The sequence below is a fragment of the Pistacia vera genome, unplaced genomic scaffold (assembly GCF_008641045.1).
Source record: "Pistacia vera cultivar Batoury unplaced genomic scaffold, PisVer_v2 Contig487, whole genome shotgun sequence".
Lineage (NCBI taxonomy): Eukaryota > Viridiplantae > Streptophyta > Magnoliopsida > Sapindales > Anacardiaceae > Pistacia > Pistacia vera.
Genome location: NW_022196320.1, coordinates 250271 through 274157, shown reverse-complemented (window position 1 = coordinate 274157; position 23887 = coordinate 250271). Strand labels below are relative to the sequence as shown.

The following is a 23887-nucleotide window of genomic DNA, read 5'->3' as shown; positions in this document are numbered from 1 at the left end:
TGTAACTACAGACGCGCAAGTATGCTGAGGATATTTGGAGCAAAAGGGAACAATTTGAACAATATAACATTCTTCCACTGAATGCTACTTGTGCTAAATCAGCAATTATGGAACTTCCTGAGGTTGCTTATCTGCAGTATTTATTTATCTTGGTTTCACTTGTGCTCCTTAAATATTCCCTATCATCACTTCTTTCTCTTTTGGAAATATAGATCAAAGCTGCACTTTATGCTCTCCGAAATGTGCAAAAGCTTCCCAGGTGTAGAGTTCATTCAACACCCAAAGGTCCTGGTGCCTTGCCTGATGAGAGGGATAAACCTGTTGTCGACATACTTGATTGGCTTTCTCAAATTTTTGGGTTTCAGGTATATTGTGCTTTGAATTCCTACTTTCCTTCTTTGTCTATCTGCATCTCACATGCCATAGGCTTTGGGTAATTTATTACTAAGCTGACACTGCACCCAATCCACTGTATAGGTTGTTCATTTTGAAAAATTGATGAAAAATTTCAGACTTTAATTTTCAATTTCACAAGGTCATCCAGCTAGTTATACACAATTTCACTGGTAACTACCCCATCCCTTTTCTTCCAAACTTCGAATTTATGAGTTGGACAATGTTTTTATCTAAAATCAGGAAGAAAAAACCTAGTAATTTTTATTATTGTGTTCTACTTTAGAATAGGTTAAAGGCTTACAGCAGTCTAGTTATATAGACTCTATTTGGATATCCTGATTACTCTTAGGTCCAGGATTATCCCTTTATTCAAACAGATAAAACTAAGATAAATCCTAAGTTTAAAAACCCCCTACTATCCTTATCAAGAACTTCTACACTCCCCCTCAAGCTGATGAAAAAATATTTAGCATTCCTAACTTAGAAACAAGATTTTTAAAATTCTGTCTAGACAATCCTTTTGTAAGAATGTCGTAGTCTGTTGGCTAGTAGGTATGTAGATAACACAGAACAACTTGTCCTCAATCTTCTCTTTAATAAAGTGCCTATCAATCTCCACATGCTTGGTTCTATCATGATGTTCTAGATTATGCGCAATTCCAATTACAGCCTTGTTATCACAGTAGAGCTTCATAGGATCTTCACTCTTGATTTCTAGTTCTGCCTAGAGTCTTTTTAGCCATATCAGCTTGCAAATACCTTGTGCCATTGCTCGAAATTCAGCTTCTGCATTGCTCCTTGCAACCACAGTTTGCTTCTCCAAGTTATTAGATTTCCCCAAACGAAGGTACAATACCCTGAAGTTGACCTTCTATCACTCGATGAACTTGCCCAGTCTGCATTTGTGAATGCCTCCACCTTTCTTTCATTAGTTTTCTAAAAAAGAAGTCCTTTCCCAGGTGTCATCTTCATGTATCTTAAGATTCTATTTACAGCTTCAAGATGCTTCTCTTGTGGGTTGTGCATGTGTTGGCTTACCACACTTACAGAGAAGGCTATGTCAGGCCTTGTATGAGGCAAGTATATTAGCCTTCCAACCAGTCTGATACCTGCCTTTTTCAACTGGTGTATCTCTACTGTCCTGGTCAAACTTCACATTTGGTTCAATAGGAGTTTTAGCATGCCTACACCATAACATTCCAGTATCTTTTAACAGATCCAAAATATATTTTCTTTGAGAAGCAAAGATTCCCTTCTTACTCCTGATAGCCTCCATCTCTAATAAATATCTCAATCGCCCCAAATCCTTTATCTCAAACTCCTTGGCAAGAACCTTTTTTACCATTTCCATTTCTTCCAGATTGTTTCTACAAGAACAATATAATCTACATATACTATTAAGACAGTAATCTTACCCCCATTATTCTTGAAAAACAACGTATGATTAGTCTAACCTTGTGTGATCCCATAACTTCTAATAGCCTTGGTAAATTTTTCAAACTAGGCCCTAGGAGACTGTTTTAAGTCATACAAGGATTTCTTTAGTTTACAAACCTTCCTTCCTATCTGATTACCTGCAAAACCCGGTGGCAACTCCATATACACCTTTTCTGCCAGGTCACCATTCAAGAAAACATTCTTTACATCTAGCTGTTGCAAGGGCCAGCCTAAGTTTGTAGCCAGGAAAAGGAGAACTCGAATAGTATTCAGCTTGATTATGGGGGCAAAGGTTTCCTGGTAATCTATTTCATAGGTCTTTGTGAATCCCTTAGCTACCAACCTTGCCTTTTATCTCTCAACTGAACCATCTGCCTTATATTTTACTGTAAACACCCATTTATGGCCTACAATAGTCTTCCTCTCAGGTAAGCTCACCAATTCTCATGTTCTATTTTTTTCTCAAGGGCCTTCATCTCTTCTATTACAGCTTCTCTCCATTTAGGATCATTGAATGCTTCATATATTGACTTAGGAACCTCTATGGTTGAGAGATTAGCAACAGACACTTGAAAATCAACAGACAGATTATTTTAAGACACAAAATGAGAAATAGGATCTAGAGTAGAAGACCTAACCCCTTTCCTAAGACCTATAGGAAGATCAACATTCAACTTAGACTCACTAGGAGGCAAAATTTTTGTACCTGAAGGCTGTGATTTATTGACTTCTTTCGGTTGGGATGACTAGCCATGCAGATCGTCAAAAGGATTCTCATTGTCTTGATAACCAGGTTTCCAAGAATAAACTGAGGTCTGGTTGATTTAGCCTAGTCAAACCTCCATTTTTCTTCATATGTTCTTGAGTCAAAGTGTCAAATTCTCTTCTGTTATAGGGTTTTTGAGATTTTTTGTTTTGATAGAATAGGGCTGGTGAGAGGATGGATTTGAGTTAAAGTTGAGTTTTGATTCAGAGGTCTTGGAGTGGATGTAGGATTCTGAGTAGATGTAGAGTGTCTGACTTGTTGTACGATTAGGATTCTGAGTAGATGTAGGAGTTTGACTTGCGGTAGGATTTTGACTTTTGTGAAATGTTATTTCTCAAACACTATCTTCATTATCAATCTGTGAGTTCTCCCCTTGAAGAGAGGGTTTGGGAAAATAAGGTTGTGACTAAAAAAGTCACATCTTTAGAGACAAACAATTTCTTCCTTATAGGGCAGTAACACTTATATCCTTGTTGAGTGAGAGACTACCCTGCAAACACACATTAATGCCCTTAGGATCTAACTTGCCTCTGTTATGAGAGTGAAAATGAACAGAGGCAGTACGCCAAAAGACTTTCAAAGGTAGAGAGTTTAAGGCTCTAAAATCAGGGAATGTCTGAAGAAACATGGAGAGAGGAGTATGAAACTCTAAAATCTTAGTAGGCCATCGATTTATCAAATAAGTTGTTGCCTCCCCCCACAAATAATTAGGCACGCTCATGGTGAACATAAGTGCTCGGGCAACGTCTAAAAGGTGCCTATTTTTCTTTTCCATAATACCATTCTGTTGTGGGGTATCTACAAAAGAACTTTGGTATATTATTCCATGACTGAGTAGATAGTTTCCTAGGCTAGAATGGAAGTCCTCTCTACCATTATCTGTTCTTAGGACTTGAATATGTGTGTGAAACTGATTCTTAACCATGTAATGGAAATTCTGGAAGACTCTACCTGTTTCAGATTTTTCTTTCATAAGATAAACCCAACATAGTCTAGTGTGATCATCAATGAAAGTAATATACCATTTTGATCCAGCAATTTTTTTAACTCTAGATGGTCCCTAAATATCACTATGAATTATAGAAAATGGCCTAGAACTCTTGTATTGATTAGTTGGAAATATTGATCTGGTATGTTTTGCAATTTGGCAGATTTCATATTCAAATAATACTAGATTTTTATTTCTAAATAACACTGGAAACAATCTTTGTAAATAAGGGAAACTAGGGTGACCTAATTGATGATGCCAAAACATTAGTTCTGAATTACTGGACATAGAGACAGAATTACACCTAGATGTTATAGCTTAATTATTCTCAGAATCCTTAACACAATGTTCAGAAAACTGGACTGGACAATGACCTGTTCAAGGGTACGGTTTTCGGTTTGACTGGTTGGATCGGTCGGTTGGACCGTAATTTGTAAAATTATATTTTAGTCCTTGAAAGTTTGAAATTCATCAAAAACACTCCTATAATACTCCCTTAAGGTTTGAAATCTATTTAAAACACCCCTGTCGCGCGAAGATTCTGGTGAGTGGTGGCGGCAGTGACGATCGACGGTCAATCGAAGCTAGAATCTTGGGGCTTTTGATGTGTAGGTGCCGGCGACTCTGATGGTGGTGCCAAGGAGTTCCATCGGTGCCGGAAATCGTCGGAATCAACAAAAGAAGTCTGACGGTCGCGTGAAGTTTAGGTGGACGGCGAGCGACGATGGCTGGACGACGGCCACTGAAAATGGCAGAGTTTTGTAGTGGAGATGCGGTCAAGTCTAATGGCGGTGATTTCTCCCTCGATCGGTGCCGGAATCCGGCGGGATTCAACTGCGATTGGACCGCGATTCGGCACTATTCCGACGGTCTAACTGCGGTCCAATCTGGTTTAAATGCAATAAACGGTTTTTGAAGTATTTCGGACTGGAAATGCCGCCGGTCACCGGTCGAACCGGTCCGATCGGACGGTCCGGTCCAGTTTTCAGAACCTTGCCTTAACATCAAAATAGTAGACTTTTCCTCATTTTCTAGCATTGCCAATCATCTTGCCCGAGAGAGGGTCCTGAAATTCACAATGAGAAGAAGAAAAATTAACCACACAGTTTAAGTCCTTAGTCAATTTGCTAATATAGAGGAGATTACAAGCCAGATTAGGCACATGAAGGAAAGATTGTGGACAAAGATTTTCAGACAATTTGGTAGTCCCTTTACCAGCTACTTTTGATAGATGTTATAGCTTGATTATTCTCAGAATCCTTGACATCAAAATAGTAGAGTTCTCCTCCTTCTCTAGCATTGCCAATCATCCTGCCCGAGAGAGAGTCCTGAAATTCACAATGAGAAGAAGAAAAATTAACCACAAAGTTTAAGTCCTTAGTCAATTTGCTAATATAGAGGAGATTACAAGCCAGATTAGGCACATGTAGGACAGATTGTGGACAAAGATTTTCAGACAATTTGATGGCCCCTTTACCAGCTACTTTTGATAAAGAACCATTAGCTGTTCTAACCCTTAGATTACCTTAACATGAGCTGTAGGATACTAACACACTTGAGTTACTTGACATATGATCCGAGGCCCTTGAATCTACAACCCAAGAATTGGTTGTTCCTATACTAGTATGCAAAGCTGTGAGGGAATTATTAGTCTCAGCAAATGAACAAGAGCGATCAGAGGAACCAAAGTTGGACTGATTGAATAATTCTTGTAAGTGTTCCAATTGTTCTTTGCTGAATGGTACATACCTTGGATGATCTCCAAATTCTTCCATCCCAGCATGAAATCCCTTGCCGCCAACCTTATTAATCTTCCAATTGGTTGGCCTGCCATGTAGTTTCCAGCAGGTAACCTTGGTATGTTTTGGCCGATGACAATACTCACACCAGATATTCTCCTTTTCTCCTCGTTTTTTCACCCTCTGCTTTCCAGTAGACCTAGTATGATTGTCTCGACCCTTTGAAACCAAAGCTAAAGATTTTGATGGTGTGCTTAAACTACTGGATCCTACTAATTCACCCATTATTACTTTCCTCCTACTTTCTTCTCTTCTAACCTCTGCAAATACTTCCCTTATAGAAGGTAGAGATTTTTCTCCCAAAATCCTACCCCTTACTTCATCTAGTTCCTTATTCAAACCTACAAGGAACTCAATACCCTCTCTTTTTCTAACATTTTTGTGTATTTGGTAGTATCCTGAGAACAACTCCAGTCTGCTTCAAAGAACAAGTCCAGCTCCTGCCACAATTTAGCCAAAATGCTATAGTATTGAGTTACAATCATGTTCCTTGTTTGGTCTCTCTCAACTGAGACTTCAACTCAAGTATCTATGTTGAGTTCCTCATATCAGAGTATGTTTCCTTTGCATCTCTCCAAATATCCTTTGCAGTGGGAAGAAACATGTACAATTGACCAATCTCCTCTTCCATGGAATTGATTAACCATCCCATCACTATACTATTCTCAGCATCCCATTTTTGGTATGCTGGATCATGTTCTTGTGGGGCTTTAATTGTACCAGTCAAGTAGCCTAGTTTACCTCTTCCTCAAACCATCAACTTCACCTCTTGAGACCATGAGACGTAATTCTTTCCATTCAGTTTGTGAACACTGATCTGGATTGAATTATTATCATTACCTGAAGAAAACTGGACTTCTGGTTGTCCAGATCTCGTATTTGAGGAGGATGGAATCTGATGAGATGAAGGACTGGAGGATGAATCTCGAACAGGTGGAGGAGTTTGGCTTTTGCCTTTTCTCTCACCAGTCATGGCAGTTTTCACCTTTAGTATTTACAGCCAGAGGAACCTGGCTCTGATACCAGGAAATCAGGAAGAAAACACTTGATAATTTTTATTATTGTATTCTACTTTAGCATAGGTTACAGCAGTCTAATTATATATACTGTATTTGCATATCCTGATAACTCTTAGGTCTAGGATTATCCCTTTATTCAAACAAATAAAACTAAAATAAATCCTAGGTTTAAAACACCCCTACCATCCATATCAAGAACTTCTACATTATCATTTATCAATTTAATAAATTTTACGATAGAGAGAACTTGCTTAGCCTCAACTCCAAAACAGATAGGGTTGATTATATGAATTCTTTCTCTGTATGAATTTCATCTCAACTTCTTTTTTATTTCTTTAATTTTGACTGAAAAGATTTGTGTTACTTAATTTCTTTCTCCTGTACTTCTGTGTATTATTACACCTCTATGTTAACATCCTCACGTGGAGAACATGCATGTTATGAATAGGTTATTTTTAGACGGCCTCACACCTTTTAAAAAAAAGCCTAAAACTCTAGAGTATCCCTCTTATCTAATGGCATTCTTTTGTTGAATCTTTGTGGGAATTGTAGAAAGCTAATGTAGCAAACCAGAGGGAGCACCTTATACTGCTGCTTGCCAATATGGATGTCAGGAATAAGAATCTTGAAAACTACACCCTGGTAAAGTTCAAGTGGGCTGCTTATTACTTTTTGATTTCTCATACTTTTTCAATTTGTATTACAGCTGCCTTGGTTTTATTCTCATGTCCATATATCAAGGATTAATAATAGCTTGTCACAGATGAGTAGTGGCTCTGTAGCGAAGTTAATGGACAAAATTTTCAAGAATTATTGGTCATGGTGTAATTATTTGCGTTGTGAATCAAATACTAGGTAAGTTTGTTTGTTTAAACATTCGGGTATTAAATATATGAGAAATTTTGTCCTACTGTCTAATATAAGCTGCTGCTTAGATTTTGCATGAGCTAGTTGATTATTTTCAATTTGCAGGATTTGCCTAGGTTCTGACACGCAGCAGCTACAGCTCATCTACATTGGGCTTTTTCTTCTCATTTGGGGTGAAGCTTCAAATATTCGATTTATGCCCGAATGTATTTGCTACATTTTCCATAATGTACGTTCAATTTTCATTTCAACTGAATATCAAGGTTGTTTCTTGACTAGTTGTTAATTATATCATGATTGCTTGGGCTGTGCTTACCTTTTCTCATTTCATCATGAATATTATGATTCCTGGCTTTTTTCTATGGAAAGAGAAATATAAAGCAACTAATCATTATTGTGTAAATTTTCAAGTTTTATTTATAATATGAAAGAGAGAAATACGCATTCCAACTAAATTTTTTTTCTTACGAAGAAAAAAGTTATTGTAGCCTAAAATGTAGATTTACAAATATGCTCATCCTGTTAAACTAGGATTATGGTGTCATATTTAACTTAAAATTTTAATACAGCCGAGCTTGGTTAACATGTGCTGTCTTTATCGTTGATAGTTTCACAATCAGATAAGATTATACCAGAAACAATGCCAATTTTTTTTCACTTGTTTGGTCGCATGGTAGCCAAATACATATTACTTTTCATTTTTCTTGTCTGCAATAAAATTCTTAATTTTCTTGGAAAACCAAACAATTGATCTGGCAATTAATGGCCATAATTAATATTTTATGATGTTATATTATTTCTCTAATTATGATCTCTCTCCTTCTCTCTCTTTCTCTTGGCTTCTACATAACTGAAAGTAACTCTTCCATTTTCCTGGTTTTGAAAGATGGCAAATGCGGTTTATAAAATTCTATTTAGCGATAAAGACACAGATCAAATAGGTGTACGTGATGAAGAATCATTTTTGCACGATGTTATAATTCCTATCTATGAGGTCTTGCGGAAGGTAACTTTTATTTTATTGTAATGTTAATATTATCTGTTCCATGGTTATGACTTCCTAACTGAAAGTTGTTTTTTATTTGGTGAAAAAGGAAGCTAGGAGAAACAAAGGTGGAAAGGCAAGCCATTCAAAATGGAGGAATTATGATGATCTAAATGAGTACTTTTGGTGAGTTTTCTGAATGTAGTCTCTGTTATCATACTTCAGTTGGATGATTATTTGCTTAAACACCTTCCTCTCTAACCAAAATATAAACTTTTAGGTCTGAAAAGTGTTTTGGTCTAAAATGGCCAATGGACCTCGAAGCAGACTTTTTTGTACATTCTGATCAAATATTACGTGCAAATGAGGTACTGTATATCTTTCTTATTGCCCGTTGCTTAATATATATTTTAATATTTCTTTTACTCAAATAAGTTATTATTTATCAATATTTTAGATTTTTTCTGATATGCTCAACTTATTGTGTGGTTTCTTATGAAGGAACTAGTGTTAGTTAATTGATTTTGAGAATCATATTTTTGAAGAAATTTCTTATAACTAAAAGACGTGAGATAATCTTTACATCTTCATCAAATTTGACAAAGCATAGTGAGTACCCATAATTGACACTTTATGAAATCTTCACATGCATATTTAAGCATGAAGTTTGTCAAGAAATTATTGAAAATAGCTGGGGAAAGAATACTTGATTAAAGAATACTTGATTAAAATGCAAATTTCAGTCTACCTGCTCTATGGTCTTCATTTCTTGAAAAATAAGGAAAAAATTACAATAAACATATAAGACAGTGGCGTTGAAAGGAAAATAAAATATTTGAAGATTATATTGATTTATTTAGGCTGAAGTTAATGGATAAAGAATGCAAGATGATTCTTAAAAATGTCTTAAAACTAGATTGCAGTGAAGAAGTTTAAACTATTATTAAAAAAAAAAAAAAGAAAAAAAAAAAATTACATTGTAAAATGAGGCAGGAAGAAAATAGTTAGTTATAGTGGTTGATATATATGGAGCACATTAAGGGTTTGAGGATTTATTTTGTGATATACATATGTTGACAGACCTAGCAACATTTTTTTTTTTTTTTTTTTGAGAAGAAACATATCATTATCATAGATTGAAATAAGTACAAAGGAGTGAAAAGTTGTCCACATAATATGACATCAACAGTTTGAACTATCAAATTTACAATCAGGGTAATGGTTGCAGATGTGTGAATCTCCTGTATAGGCTTCAATGTTACATCATATTTATGATTGAATTCTCTGTCATCGGATACCTAAAAAAGAAGTAATATTTAACCTTCCACCATCACAAGCAAATACAAATTTTCAGGACTCATCATTGAGTTGGTGGAAATCTTGACTGCTACCTTTCTTTCAGATATTTAATATTGATTTTTGAACTTGACCATGCAACCTTTGATATCACCACAAATGATGAAGCATTTTTTTTTTTTTTTTTTAAAATTTTTTAAATATGTATATAAATATTTTTTGAAGATGGAGGTGAAGAAGACATAATTATTCTGTGGGACAAAATGCGTTTGCTTACTTCTCTTGGGCATTGGTCTCTAAAGGGTTTCCAAAACTCTTTTCTTTCCATACACTGGAAGGGGAAGCTGTTTAGGTTTATTTCATACTATTGACATGATGTTTGGTTCTCTGTATTTTTTTGAGTTGGTCAATCTATACTGCATAGAGTTTTTGTGATCCATTAAATGGTTGCTTTTGTGGACAACTTGTTCGCTCTTTTGTAAATATTTCAATTGATGATATTTATATGTTTCTCAAAAAAAAAAAAAAAAAATAGTATTATTGAGTGAGAGGACGCCATTGTGTATATGTTTGCTTATATCAGCTATGAAAACAATATGATTATTGTATTCCAACAACTATCCTTTTGTTTTTTGTTAAAAAAAAAAAAAAAAAAAAAAAAAAAAAAAAAGAGAGAGAAGAGAGAAGGAAATTAATATGTTGGGATAGTTGGTATAGCACATAAGGTGAATGATCCCTAAGCTCTTTACAAATTTCAAACCATGGGGAAAAATAACATTGCATGACTCACAATAGTAAATTAATGCTAAAAATAAATGTCATGGTGACAGAAAACAAAAATTTTACATTACTGAAGGACTATGATATAAATTCAAACTCGTGGACCTCAGACAATTAGCATAAAACATAAAGTGGAGGATATCTCCCTTCTGCTATATGCAAACCCTTTGAACTTGAAATATTTTAATAGAATCAGCATGTAGACTTTATTTTTGGCTGCCCTCATTTTGTTTTAAGCCTTTGTAACCTTTGCTTGCTTATTATTGTAGGAAATCAGTGATAAGGAGTTTGAACTTAGAAATAATCCAGGAATATCTAGAATTTAAATTTAAATTTAAACTTAAATAAAGATAATCCTAGCTAAGGTTATCTGTTTTTCCCAATAACTAGATGTAACATATGCATCGTGTGAATGATTAATAAAAGATGAAGTAGCTTGTTCTATTTCTTCATGGTACAGAGGAGTCGGAATCCTCCACCTGTTCGTCAGGAAGTCACTTCCCAGTCAGGGGAAACATCTTCATCCAATGTTCAGACTGCTGTTGATAATTCAGCCATTTCTTCTTCCATTCAGATTTGTGTACATAAATTGAATGGTAGGAATTATATCCCATGGTCTTAGTCGATGAAGTTAGTTGTTAGAAGTCGTGGGAAGTTAGACTACTTGACGGGAGCAATCAAAGCTCCATCGGTTGATGATCTGGCATACCAAAAATGGGATGCCGAGAATAGTATGGTACTTGGCTGATTAATTCTATGGAAGCGGAGATTGACCCGCTGTATTTATTTCTACCTACAACGAAAGATATTTGGGACATAGCAAAGGAGACGTACTCTGATGTTGGAAATTAAGCCCAGATTTTGAGATTAAATCTCAGTTGCAGGAGACCAAAAAAAGTAATATGTTCGTGACTCAATATTATAGTGTATCGGCCAAGCTATGGCAAGAGTTGGATTTGTTTGCTGAGGCTGACTGGAGCTGCTCTCAAGATAGTGTAAAATACAATAAAATGTTGGAGAAAGAAAGAGTGTTTGAGTTCTGAGGAGGTTTACATGGATTTACCACCAGGTTTTGAAACCAAATAGGAGGTTCGTAAGGTATGTAGGCTAAGGAAATCATTGTATGGCTTAAAGCAGTCTTGGGGCCTGGTTTGACAGGTTTACTAAGGCTATTAAGGATGATGGGTTTACTCAAGGGCAGTCCGATCATATCCTATTCTTCAAGAAGGTTAATGGTAAGATTATATTTTCAATAGTGTATGTTGATGACATTATTCTTACTAGGTATAGTCTTGAAGAAATAGAGAGGTTCAAAGAGGCTTTTGCTCGGGTTTTTGAGGTCAAAGATCTGGGGCAGCTGAGGTATTTCTTGGGCATGGAGGTGGCTAGGAGCAAGAAGGGAATTTATGTGTCTCAAAGGAAGTATGTTTTAGATTTGCTAAAAGATACAGGTATGTTAAGATGCAAGTCTGCTGAAACATCTGTTGAACTTAATTCAAGAGTTGATTGGAATAGTAGTAATACTCCAATGGATAAGGATAAATATCAAAGACTTGTTAGGTGGTTGATTTCTTTGACTCATACTAGACTTGATATAGTGTTCTCAGTTAGTGTTGCTCATCAGCGTTTGCATAAACCACAGGAGAGACATTTAGAGGCAGTAAAAAGGATATTAAGGTATGTTAAGATGACTCCTGGGAAAGGACTATTTTTTAGGAAGCGTTGTGAGCGATAGGTGGAGGCATTTACAGATGTGGATTGGGCAGGCTCAATAAGTGATAGGGGGTCGACTTCGGGGTATTGTACTTTTGTTTGGGGCAATCTGGTCACTTGGAGAAGTAATAAACAAGCAATCGTGGCAACAAGTAGTGCGGAAGCTGAGTTTAGGGCTATGGCACAGGGTATATGTGAGTTGCTACGGCTGAAACGGTTCTTGACAGACCTGGATGTTAGGCAGGAGGATCCTATGGGACTCTATTGTGATAACAAGGCTGCTATCAGCATTGCACATAACCCAGTGCATCATGACCGAACAAAGCATGTGGAAGTAGATCGTCACTTCATTTAGCAGAAGATAGAAGGAAAGTTTTGTGTGCTGTCTATCTACCTACAAGTCAGCAAGTAGCAGATGTTCTTACAAAAGGGTTGTCTAGACCACTCTTTGATAGTCTAACNGAATTGATGGGAATAGTAGTAATACTCCTGTGGATAAGGATAGATATCAAAGGTTTGTTGGGTGGTTGATTTCTTTGACTCATACTAGATTTGATATAGTGTTCTCAGTGAGTGTTGCTTGTCAGCATTTGCATAAACCACAGGAGAGACATTTAGAGGCAGTAAAAAGGATATTAAGGTATGTTAAGATGACTCCTGGGAAAGGACTATTTTTTAGGAAGAGTTGTGAGAGATAGATGGAGGCATTTACAGATGTGGATTGGGCAGGCTCAATAAGTAATAGGGGGTCGACTTTGGGGTATTGTACTTTTGTTTGGGGCAATCTGGTCACTTGGAGAAGTAATAAACAAGCAATCGTGGCAAGAAGTAGTGCGGAAGCTGAGTTTAGGGCTATGGCACAGGGTATATGTGAGTTACTACAGCTGAAACAGTTGTTGACAGACCTGGATGTTGGACAGGAGGATCCTATGGGACTCTATTGTGATAACAAGGCTGCTATCAGCATTGCACATAACCCAATGCATCATGACCGAACAAAGCATGTGGAAGTAGATCATCACTTCATTTAGCAGAAGATAGAAGGAAAGTTTTGTGTGCTGTCTATCTACCTACAAGTCAGCAAGTAGCAGATGTTCTTACAAAAGGGTTGTCTAGACCACTCTTTGATAGTCTTAACTTCCAAGTTGGGAATGCTAGATATTTTTTCCCTAGCTTGAGGGGGAGTGTAGGAAATCAGTGATAAAGAGGTTGAACTTAGAAATAATCTAGGAATATCTAGAATTTAAATCTAAGTTTAAACTTAAACAAAGATAATCCTAGCTAAGGTTATCTGTTTTTTCCTATAACTAGATGTAACATATGCATTGTGTGAATGATTTATAAAAAATGAAGTAGCTTGTTCTATATCTTCAATTATAAATTCCTTAAATAAAGTAGCATTTTTTTTTTTTGTTATAATAAAAGTTTATCATATGATTTAAGTTGAAGTTTACATTTTTGTTTACAGATGGGTAGCCAAGTCCCCATTGGAAAAAGGAAGCCTAAAACTAATTTTGTTGAAGCCCGCACATTTTGGCACCTTTATAGAAGTTTTGACCGAATGTGGATATTCTTTATCATGGCTTTCCAGGTTGCCTTACTGTTTGAGAATGTGCACTTGCATTTTAACCATTCTATGCAAAAATTAACTTGCATTGGTAATTGTGGTGGTTTCAGGCTATGCTAATTGTTGCATGGAGTCCTTCTGGATCTCTAGCTGCTTTATTTGACGAGGATGTATTCAGAAGTGTTCTGAGTATATTCATTACTCAAGCTTTTCTTAATTTTCTGCAAGGTAGTGGTTATATATGATTAATAATTTTAATTTCTTTCCCCATAGTATTAAGTAGTTGTTTGCACTGTTTGTAATCAAGCATACGAAATGAAATCTAGCGATATGATAGCATTGCCTTCGGAAATGTTTAAGCTTCAATTAGTTGCTAATGCAATAGTTACTGGTTCTGCAGACCACCTGTTTAAACAGCATTTTGTAGATTAAACATCACTTTCTTGTTCTTCTGTACAGCTGCTTTGGATATAATTCTCAGTTATAATGCCTGGATGAGCTTCACATTTACTGAGATACTATGGTATCTTCTGAAATTTGCAGTAGCTACTGTGTGGATGGTGGTTCTGCTGATTAGTTATGCCAGTTCCATGCAGAATCCAACTATACTTGTGAAAATTTTCAGCAATTGGGCTGGGGGTTGGCTGAACTGGTCATTTTATAATTATGCTGTGGCAATTTATTTGGTACCCAATTTATTGGCTTTCATAATTTTTTTTGTCCCATCTTTGGGGAGAACTATGGAGCGTTTGAACTGGCGTATCATCACACTTCTTACCTGGTGGGCGCAGGTAAGAATATCTAGGTTGGATTCTTTTTGCTTATGTACTTCTGTTTTCTTCTTGGCATTGCTGATATTTTCCTTTTCTTCCCTTTTGATTTAAGTAAACTGACCAAGAGTCCCTGTATATTTTGCCATGCTGCAGCCAAAACTGTATGTAGGAAGAGGCATGCATGAGAACATGTTCTCACTTCTGAAGTAAGTTAAGAGGATGCTCTCGTTGTTGTTTTTTCTTTTAATTTGGAGGGCGCATGATTTGGATGAGTCCTTCAACGGTTAAGAGAAATAATTTTTATATGTGCAGGTATACATTATTTTGGACCATTCTGCTGATCAGTAAGCTAGCATTCAGCTATTATGTGGAGGTGATTTCTTTTTGCCTAAAAGTTTTTTGAATATGATACTCCTATGAGTTCAAATTTGTTGTATTGTTAGTGAAAATATTTTGTAATCACATGAAGGAAAAGTGATAATGCATTCATAAACATATTGATACATTGTGTTATAATAAACAACATACATTACACTGTGTGTATCAAATGTATGAATTATTGAGGTGCCAACTCATTTTTAAAATAACTTGAACGTGGCTTGCCATTGATGGACCCTGACCACATATAAGAGTGTCCATGCAACATAGAAGGGCCAGAAAAAGATAACTGGCTAGGTTACGTCAAGGCAACTCAATGTTTGCTGATATGCCATATGAGATAGAATTTTTGCCTTCTCCAACTTGACTTAAGTTTATCTCCTTAGGTAAAGGCTGGTGCATGCAGTAGCAATAAGGGCTTTACATCGCACTAATGTAATTTTTGAGTGGCTCATACATTTCCTCCCAATATCTCATTCTAAAATAGTTGCTGTTATTTTGAAGCCATGCAAAGAAACTGATTGGTTACATTTGCATAGCATTTGAAATTAGGTAATTTAGGCTGTAATCATGTGAGATTCATGTGACAACAATGGAGGCAATCTTTCTAGTTAAATTATATAGTTTTATTCAGGGTTGAAAACGTAGTTTTCATGCACACTGTGGTTACTCCCAGTAACCTGGTGAACCTTTGAATTTTGTGAAATTTGATTACAGGTTTTCTGTCTCTTAGTCTAAGTTGGTCTTTTATTTATTTCATTCACTACAGATCATTTTTTTTTTTTAAATTTTATTATGATGTTTCATTTTCCAAATCTCTTGTTAACTAATTTGGGTCGAAGAAAGATTGTCAGATTAGAGTCAAATTAAAGGTAAAATATTTGTCAGCAAAAAAGACAAAATAATAAAGTAGTTATATTTTAATTTTTCAAGTCAGAAAACAGATAGTACTGACTAAATTAAGAAACCTTATTTGATGTTAATTTTTATCTAAAGATAGTCTTTACTTTTTTATTATCATGAAAATTTAGTGAGAATAAAGTGAATGAAAATAAATAATATTCAGGATGTTTTTGAGCAATAATTTCACTTGTTCTGTTAATAGATACTGCCACTAGTTAGACCCACTAAGTTGATTATGGAGATGCATGTCGATAAGTACCCGTGGCATGAAGTCTTTCCCAATGGTAATAATACTCTTTTATCTATTTGTCTTTTTGTAATTCCGATGGAACTGTTTTTGCTTGCTTCTTGTGTTTGGTTGAAGCATTTCTTACTTTCTGAAATTGCTGCAGTAACCCATAATGTGGGAGTTGTTATTGCAATATGGACCCCAACCATCTTGGTAAGTGGACCGTAAATGAACATTTGACAATGATGAACTTTATGCCACTATGTCATTTTAGTTTGTTGGGCCTGTTGGAAATATAAAATCGAAAACAAGGGATTCGAAAGATTCTATGAAAACTTGTTTTGTTGAAATACTTTAAAAAAAAAAAAAAAGATAGAAACTAGTGTAAAATTGGAAAATGAAGTAGTTTTGTTCATTATTTCTCATGCTTCTTAACTCTAAAATAGTTTTTAGGCATTAAAAATATTGAAATAAAACTCGATAATTTTTTGAAAATTATTTTTGAATCACAAGCCAAACAAATACACTTTTAATTTATAATCTATTCCATTATAATACTTCTTTATGTGTGTGTAGGTTTATTTTATGGATGCTCAAATTTGGTATGCTATATTTTCTGCTCTTTTTGGTGTAATTCATGGAGGATTAAGCCATCTGGGTGAGGTTAGTGACTAATTGTTCTCATGGCAAAACATTTTAATCATGAAAAACTAGGTTATACAATATATGGTGATCCTTTGGAACCCAGATGTATACAGACTTAGTTGTCTTGATACTCAATTCTACTAAGATCTGAATTAGCTAAGGCTTTTGTAATCTTTCTTGTGTTTATTTGAACATTTTGCATTACTTAGATACGGACACTTGGGATGTTGAGGTCCAGATTTGAAGCCATTCGTTCAGCTCTCTGTGATTGTCTTGTGCCATCATCAAAAGCAGATAAAAAGAAAGATACGGTATTGCTTATTTTTATTGATCCATCAATATTTGTATTTCTTGTTTCTTATGAAAAACTATCTATCAATGTTTGTTGTCCTTGACTTTCTGGAATTTCAATTGATTTTACTTGCAAATGAATTTCATTCATCCTTGTTAGAAGTTGAATTTGTCCTACATCGCCCCAATAGTGGGCTGTTATGGTGTATATAAATGATTAGACTCCCTCCTCCCTTGAGCTAGCTTTTAGGAGTGAGTTCTACCCAAGTCCACTTTATCATGGTATCAGAGTCACGTTTGTTTCTCTTCCCTCTTTGGTTGGAACGATGATGAGTTTGGACCCCAGCCTTGCACGTTGAGCGTGAGGGAGGGTGTTAGAAGTTGAATTTGTCCCATATCACCCTAATAGTGGGCTGTTATGGTGTATATAAGTGATTGGACTCCCTCCTCTTTTGAGTTAGCTTTTGGAAGTGAGTTCTACCCAAGCCCACTTTATCAATCCTAAACTGAAAGATAGGCAATTTTTTTTTTTGTTTTCTGGCTAGGAAACAAATTTTTTTGTATTAATAAAAAGAAGATACAAAATAACAAACAAGTTCACCAATAAAAAAACAAGCTGTCCTGAAGCCTATAAAGTGTCAAAAACTATTAGGGAGAAAAGTCAGCTCAAAACTATAGACAAATGAAAGCTTAGCCTAGAATCAATAAGACCCTTTCTAGTAGGCTATTAAAGCCTCCAACTGAAGAATAAAGAAGAATTAAACTTCCTTAAATTCTGAGAAAATAGACACTGACTGGATTTGGCCTGCCAGAGAGGATGGATATGAGTGATGGAAGATATAAAACTCAAATCCTTTTTTTTTTTTTTTTTTTGTGTTTGTGGACAGTGACTGGATTAGTGTTGAGTATGACCCTCATATTGGATTTTTTAAAAAAAAAAATGAAGAGAGAGAGAGAGAGAGATAACAACAGTAAGCAAATAACAAGGAAACAAATGCGAAATTCTTGCAATACTCTCCTCTTAAAACATGAACAAGAAACAAACTTATTATTTTTTCATTATATTATCAAGTTTTTCTGCCTCTTGTAAACATGTAAAGATAAGGGTGAAAAAGTGATGAAGAGAGTATTGCCAACATTTCTTGGAAACATAAAACAAGTAAAGAATAAAACACAAAAATCATTCAAAACACATTGGTGCTTGCCAGGGAGCAAGGATTATATCTGGTGCCAATGTCTGCATTTCACGGTCATGGGAATGCACTAATCTTTCTCTCACATTTCTTTCCGTGGTGGTAGGTTTAGAAATCTCACCTGCAACAGGCTCCAACTACAGGGGTGTATATATCTGGTCCTATCCGTCCCTTATATCTCATTTCATGATGTTTGCCGAACAGGATGGGACCCTTTATGTTCCCCAAACAGGGTGTGGTTATTTTCAATCCGGACCCACCTTTATCCTGCTCACAAAATGAATCTTGGGGTTTTAGGTCAAACTATATGTATGTTGTTTTGAGCCTTTCTTTATTGTCTATGTCATCAGGCTAAAGTAAATGTTTCACTGGATGAGCCTATACATCAGAAGAATTTGGCAAATTTTTCTAAGGTGTGGAATAAATTCATAGAATCCATGCGAACAGAAGATTTGCTTAGCAATAAGTTAAGGCTGCTCCTTGTTTATAGAAATTTTCCTTTTATGAAATTCATCATTTATAATCTTTTAAAGTTTTCTTTGATGTCTTATTTTTCTAGGGGAAGGGACTTGCTGCTCGTGCAATGTTTTGCAGTAAAAGAATCTGTTATCGAGTGCCCAGCTTTTCTGCTTGCTAGTAAGGTAAGTCCTCCAAATCATATCTCATGTTAACTTTTTAAATCTAAATTTCCAACTTTTTTCCTTTTTCTGACATATGCCAGATTCCTATTGCAATAGACATGGCAAAAGGTTTCAAAGGGAATAAGGATGCTGAGTTATTTAAGAAGATAAAGATTGATGCTTATATGCATTCAGCAATAATTGAATGTTATGAGATACTACGGCAAATATTATGTGGTCTTCTGGAAGACGAAGCTGATAGGAAGTAAGGCTGAATCCTCCACATTTCCAGCTTGCTGTAATCATAATTCCTTTCCCTTTCCCGTTCCCTCCCGTTCCCTCCCGTTCCCTTATATGAAACAGGGTTTTGACACAGATTTGTTATGAAGTAGATGTTAGTATACAGTAGCATAGGTTTTTGAATGAATATCTCTTTTCTCTTTCCTATTTCCTTCCATGAAACAGGGTTGTGACACAGATTTGTGATGAAGTAGATGTTAGTATCCAGCGGCAGAGGTTTTTGAGTGAATTTCGCATGAGTGGGTTGCTTTCACTTAATTACAAGTTGAAGGAGTTTCTAAAATTCTTGGTAATACCTTTTCCTGTTTGTTTCCTCAGTTTCTTTTCTTAGCAGTCTTGGTTTACAGATGGTCTACATTTAATATGTTTCAGTTCTGAGTACTCAAATTTATTTGTCAACAGCTGTCTACTAATCTAAGTGATGAGTTATGCAAGTCTCAGTTAATCATTCTCCTCCAGGATATTATGGAAATTATCACTCAGGATATTATGGTTAATGGCAGTGTGTGAGTGCTAATGAATACAAACTTTGAAATGTAGGCCTTTCTTTTGTTCTGTCAACACAGATTAGCCTTCATGACTAATATATGCCTTTTGTTTTCATCTTCTTCCTGTAGAATCCTTGAAAGTGCTCACTTAAACAGTCAACATACTGAATTTGACAAGAAAAGCCAGACATTTGAAAAGATAAATATCCATGTTACAGAGAACAAATCTTGGATGGAGAAGGCACTCTTGGCTATTACTTATTAGTTAAAAATATCTTGGAAACAATTTTATATTGAGATATTTTGTTCTTATTTTATTGTAAATTGTCTGTAGGTTGGTAGGCTCTTTTTTCTTTTGACAGTCGAATCTCCCATAAATATGCCAAGAAATTCGGATGCTCACCGTCGTATCACTTTCTTTGTGAACTCCCTGTTTATGGATATGCCCAGTGCTCCAAAAGTTCGTGACATGCTCTCCTTCAGGTCAGTAATTTTCTCACTGTAGAACATCATTATATTTAAAATAGTGTAAGTTGCTAACTGGAAGAAAAGTCATTTGTTTTAAGTTTATGATTTATTTAAACTTCCTCTAACCAAAAAAGAGGAGTTTTGCTAGTAAGATGGAAACTGGGATACAATACAGGTAAACTAGCAATCATGGTGACTAGAGTTGCTTGCGGTTACATTAGAAGTAAAGGATTGATAGCTCTTGTGTTAATGTATAGAACTTGTATTCAAATTTGCTTCTCCTTTTAATGATGACTACAGAAGCACATGAAAGTTTTGCGCTGTCTTGTCTTCTGATTTATTGTCTTTGGAAAATGGAAGGCATTTGATGCTCTAATTTAACGTATGTTTTCTTTTGTGATTCATTGTATAGTGTTTTGACTCCATATTATAAAGAAGACGTTCTATATTCTGTTGAAGAACTAAGTAAGGAAAATGTGGATGGAATCTCAATTTTGTTCTACCTAAAGACAATATATCCTGGTGAGTTAAGATTCACAGCTGCATCATACTTTTTATTGATTTAATTGGTAAGAACTTGAGTGAATATTTTTCAGCCTGTGTTATTAGATGAATGGGCCAATTTCCAGCATCGTATCAATGATCCAAAACTGAATTATCCTGAAGAAACCAAAATGGAGTTTACTCGTCAGTGGGGATCCTACAGAGGGCAGACACTTTCCAGAACAGGTCTGGATGATGAAAATTGTCACTGGCAGTCTTGTACTATAGCTTTACTTTCTTGCGCTTTTTCATATATATATATATATGTATGTCTCTATTTTTTTTTCAGTGAGAGGGATGATGTACTACAAGCAGGCTCTAGAACTGCAATGCTTCCTGGAAATTGCAGGAGACAGGGGTCTGTAGTTTCTGTTACCGATATTTGATTCGTTTCAAATTCAATATCTCTGTTTTATTTCAATATTCTGTAAGTAGAAAGCATGGCAAGTGAGATTAAATTATTAATAAATCAGTTAACCATTTCCTGGCAGAAATTCCTGGTGGCTACAAGACCTTGGAATCAAGTGGGGATGATGAGAAGGCCTTTGCACAAGCTCTGGCAGATATGAAGTTCACTTATGTTGTTTCCTGTCAGATCTATGGTGCTATGAAAACTTCTGATGATGCAAGAGATCAGAGCTGTTACAATAACATTCTGAATCTCATGGTAACGTAAGTTCACATTGTCTGGTACACTGTCATAGTTCATCAACTTAAACGCAGATGGCTTCTTAATGAAGACGTTGTATAGGTATCCATCCCTGCGTGTTGCTTACATAGATGAAAGGGAGGAGATTGTGAATGGAAAATTCCAGAAGCTTTATTACTCTGTTCTTTTGAAGGGAAGCAGTAAGTTGGCTCAGGTTAGGAAGAATAATTTTTGTTTGATACAGAATTCATGTGATTTAAAATTTTGTTTTCTAAACTTATAGCAAACCAATTTTGGATAATGCCTAAAGAAAGAAATTTTCCTTCCCAAGTGGAGAGATGACACAGTTAAAGGTCATCAATTTCTTTTACTAGATTGGACAGAAAAAGATTGCCATTATCTGATTGTAAAGGATAATGTCAATGTTTCTGCTCTGTTTTCCCATCTTTTATTACAAAATCTTGTTTAAAATTCTTTGTTTACTGCTTAAATTAATAGGAGATATATCGGATTAAGCTTCCAGGACCTCCAACAGTAATTGGTGAAGGAAAAGCCGAAAATCAAAATCATGCCATTATTTTCACTCGTGGAGAAGCCCTACAGACCATAGACATGAATCAGGTAGCTTCTTTCTCCTCTTGCCTTATTTTGAAGGTTCACTATAAAGTGACTAAGTGTTTCTGCCTTCAATTCTTCAGGATAATTACTTTGAGGAGGCTTTCAAGATGAGAAATGTATTAGAGGAATTCTTAGATTCTTCAGGGCAGCAAAAACCTACGATATTGGGTCTAAGGGAGCATATTTTTACTGGAAGGTTGTCAGCCTAACATATATATCTATAAATTAAATTTGATCTCAATCAGTATTGTCACTTGGCTCAAACAAGTTGGCATAGAAAGAAAAATTACACAAACTATGGGCAACTATTTTTATATATGCTATTTCTTTTTTTCTATTTTACAGTGTTTCATCACTTGCTTCCTTCACGTCCAATCAGGAGACTAGTTTTTTGACTATTGGCCAACGAACTTTGGCAAATCTTTTGAGGTAAGCCTTAATCCATTGTAAATGAGTGCTCTTTTTCCCCCCTTACATGTCTTACGTGCAATTTATTTATTTTTTCCTTATTATGTCCTCACATGGAGGATGGCTGGTTCAGTCAGTTTTACATACCAGGCATGTCTCTCTTATATAACTTGAAAACTGTGAAGAAATTTGTTTGGTTTTGGAGCTTGAAAATTAATTCATCTCATAATCATGCAACATATAGAAACGACAGAGTCACAGCAGAAGAAGCCCCAATTTTTTTTTTTTTTTTTTTTTTTTCTAACTCAATAGTGTCATCCTACCCTTAATCATAACCAAAGACACAAAACACAAAGAAAGAAGTTGCCAGTTTTTCAAAAACGTTTGGGGCTGTTTGGTACTTATTTGTTATCTAATCTTATCCAAATTAATTCAGTCCAGTCCCAAGAAATTAATCCTGTAACAAGTATTAAGAATGAATATTCTACTTGTCTTTTTCATAGAGAAAAAGAATACACATATATATATATACACTTGCAGTGTTCTAAACTAGGTATGTGATCAATCTATATTAGGATACAATATCAATGTGATCCCTATAACCCTGGAAATTAATTTTTAAATATATATAACCGATAACTACCAAATATACATCTGTAACACTCTCCCTCAGGCTGGAATATAGATATTAATCGTACCCAGCTTGTTACAAAGATAATCAACTCGAATCCTAGTCAGAGCCTTTGGAAGATATCTCTCAATTGTTCTCCAGTCTTCACGTACCCAGTGGAAATCAAACCTTGCTGTAGTTGACATGATGAAGAGCCGCTTGGTTATCACACCATAATTTTGCTGGTACTGAAGTTTCATGGCTTATTTAAGTCAGGAGTTGATATATCCACATTATTTCATAAACAGCTTGTGCCATAGCCCTATATTCTGACTTTGCACTTGATCGTGACACGATATTCTGCTTCTTGCTCTTCCATGATATTAATTTTCCTCCGACAAAGACACAATAGCATGATGTGGATCTTCTATCTACCTTGGAACCTGCCTAATCTGCATCTGAGAAACATTCAATATGAGAGTGACTATGATTGGCATATAATATACCACATCCAGGAGCTCTTTTCAAATAACACAAGATCTACTCCAAAGCTGTCCAATGATGAACTGTTGTGGAGGTCATAAATTGACTGACAGCACGTACTGAATATGCAATATCTGGACGAGTCATCGTAAGATAGTTCAACTTCCCGACCAATCTTCTATATTTCTCAAGATCTCCAAATAGTTCACCATCTTTCGTAAGCTGCACATTAGGAACCATCGAAACACAACATGGCTTTGCCACAAATTAACATGTCTCAGTTAATAAGTCGAGCACATATTTCCTCTGAGAGAGGAATATACCTCGTTTACTTCTTGTAACTTTAACCCCCAAGAAATACTTCAACATCCCTAAGTCTTTTGTGTGGAAATGGGTATGGAGAAAAGACTTAAGAGATGTGATGCCCACACTATCACTCCCAATAATAACAATATCATCTACATACATAACTAGAAGAATGATGCCAGTTTCAGACCATTTGTAGAAAACAAAATGGTCAGTTTTACGTTTTAGCATACCAAATCTCTCAACAGCCTAACTAAACTTTCCAAACCAAGAACGAAGACTCTGTTTTAAACCATACAGAGATTTGCGAAGATAACATACTTTCCTATACTCCCTCTGAGCAACAAACCTAGGAGGTTGCTCCATATA

At 35.6% G+C, this 23887-nt stretch overlaps 1 protein-coding gene across 1 annotated transcript; it reads left to right on the top strand.

Moving 5' to 3' along the window:
- The first annotated feature begins 15 nt into the window (after positions 1 to 15).
- LOC116147011 (callose synthase 7-like) lies at positions 16 to 22144 on the top strand. Its single transcript, XM_031432440.1, has 32 exons — positions 16 to 122; positions 213 to 365; positions 6958 to 7047; positions 7169 to 7260; positions 7378 to 7501; positions 8159 to 8278; positions 8367 to 8443; positions 8538 to 8625; positions 13515 to 13637; positions 13724 to 13841; positions 14073 to 14404; positions 14540 to 14592; positions 14699 to 14759; positions 15870 to 15951; positions 16060 to 16109; positions 16473 to 16559; positions 16751 to 16852; positions 18376 to 18491; positions 18585 to 18666; positions 18747 to 18910; positions 19111 to 19234; positions 19348 to 19451; positions 19563 to 19674; positions 19768 to 19916; positions 20314 to 20423; positions 20511 to 20630; positions 20734 to 20802; positions 20936 to 21116; positions 21196 to 21307; positions 21592 to 21714; positions 21792 to 21907; positions 22057 to 22144. Exons 1-32 carry the CDS (start codon positions 108 to 110, stop codon positions 22142 to 22144), a joined length of 3537 nt encoding a protein of 1178 aa, XP_031288300.1. The 5' UTR covers positions 16 to 107.
- The last annotated feature ends 1743 nt before the right edge of the window (positions 22145 to 23887 follow it).

Bases quoted from the DNA above. Each gene is read 5' to 3' on its own strand.
- LOC116147011 (XM_031432440.1), top strand. The intron at 16,853-18,375 runs GTATTGCTTATT...CTATGTCATCAG, and splicing joins CAGATAAAAAGAAAGATACG to GCTAAAGTAAATGTTTCACT. The intron at 21,715-21,791 runs GTAGCTTCTTTC...TCAATTCTTCAG, and splicing joins AGACCATAGACATGAATCAG to GATAATTACTTTGAGGAGGC.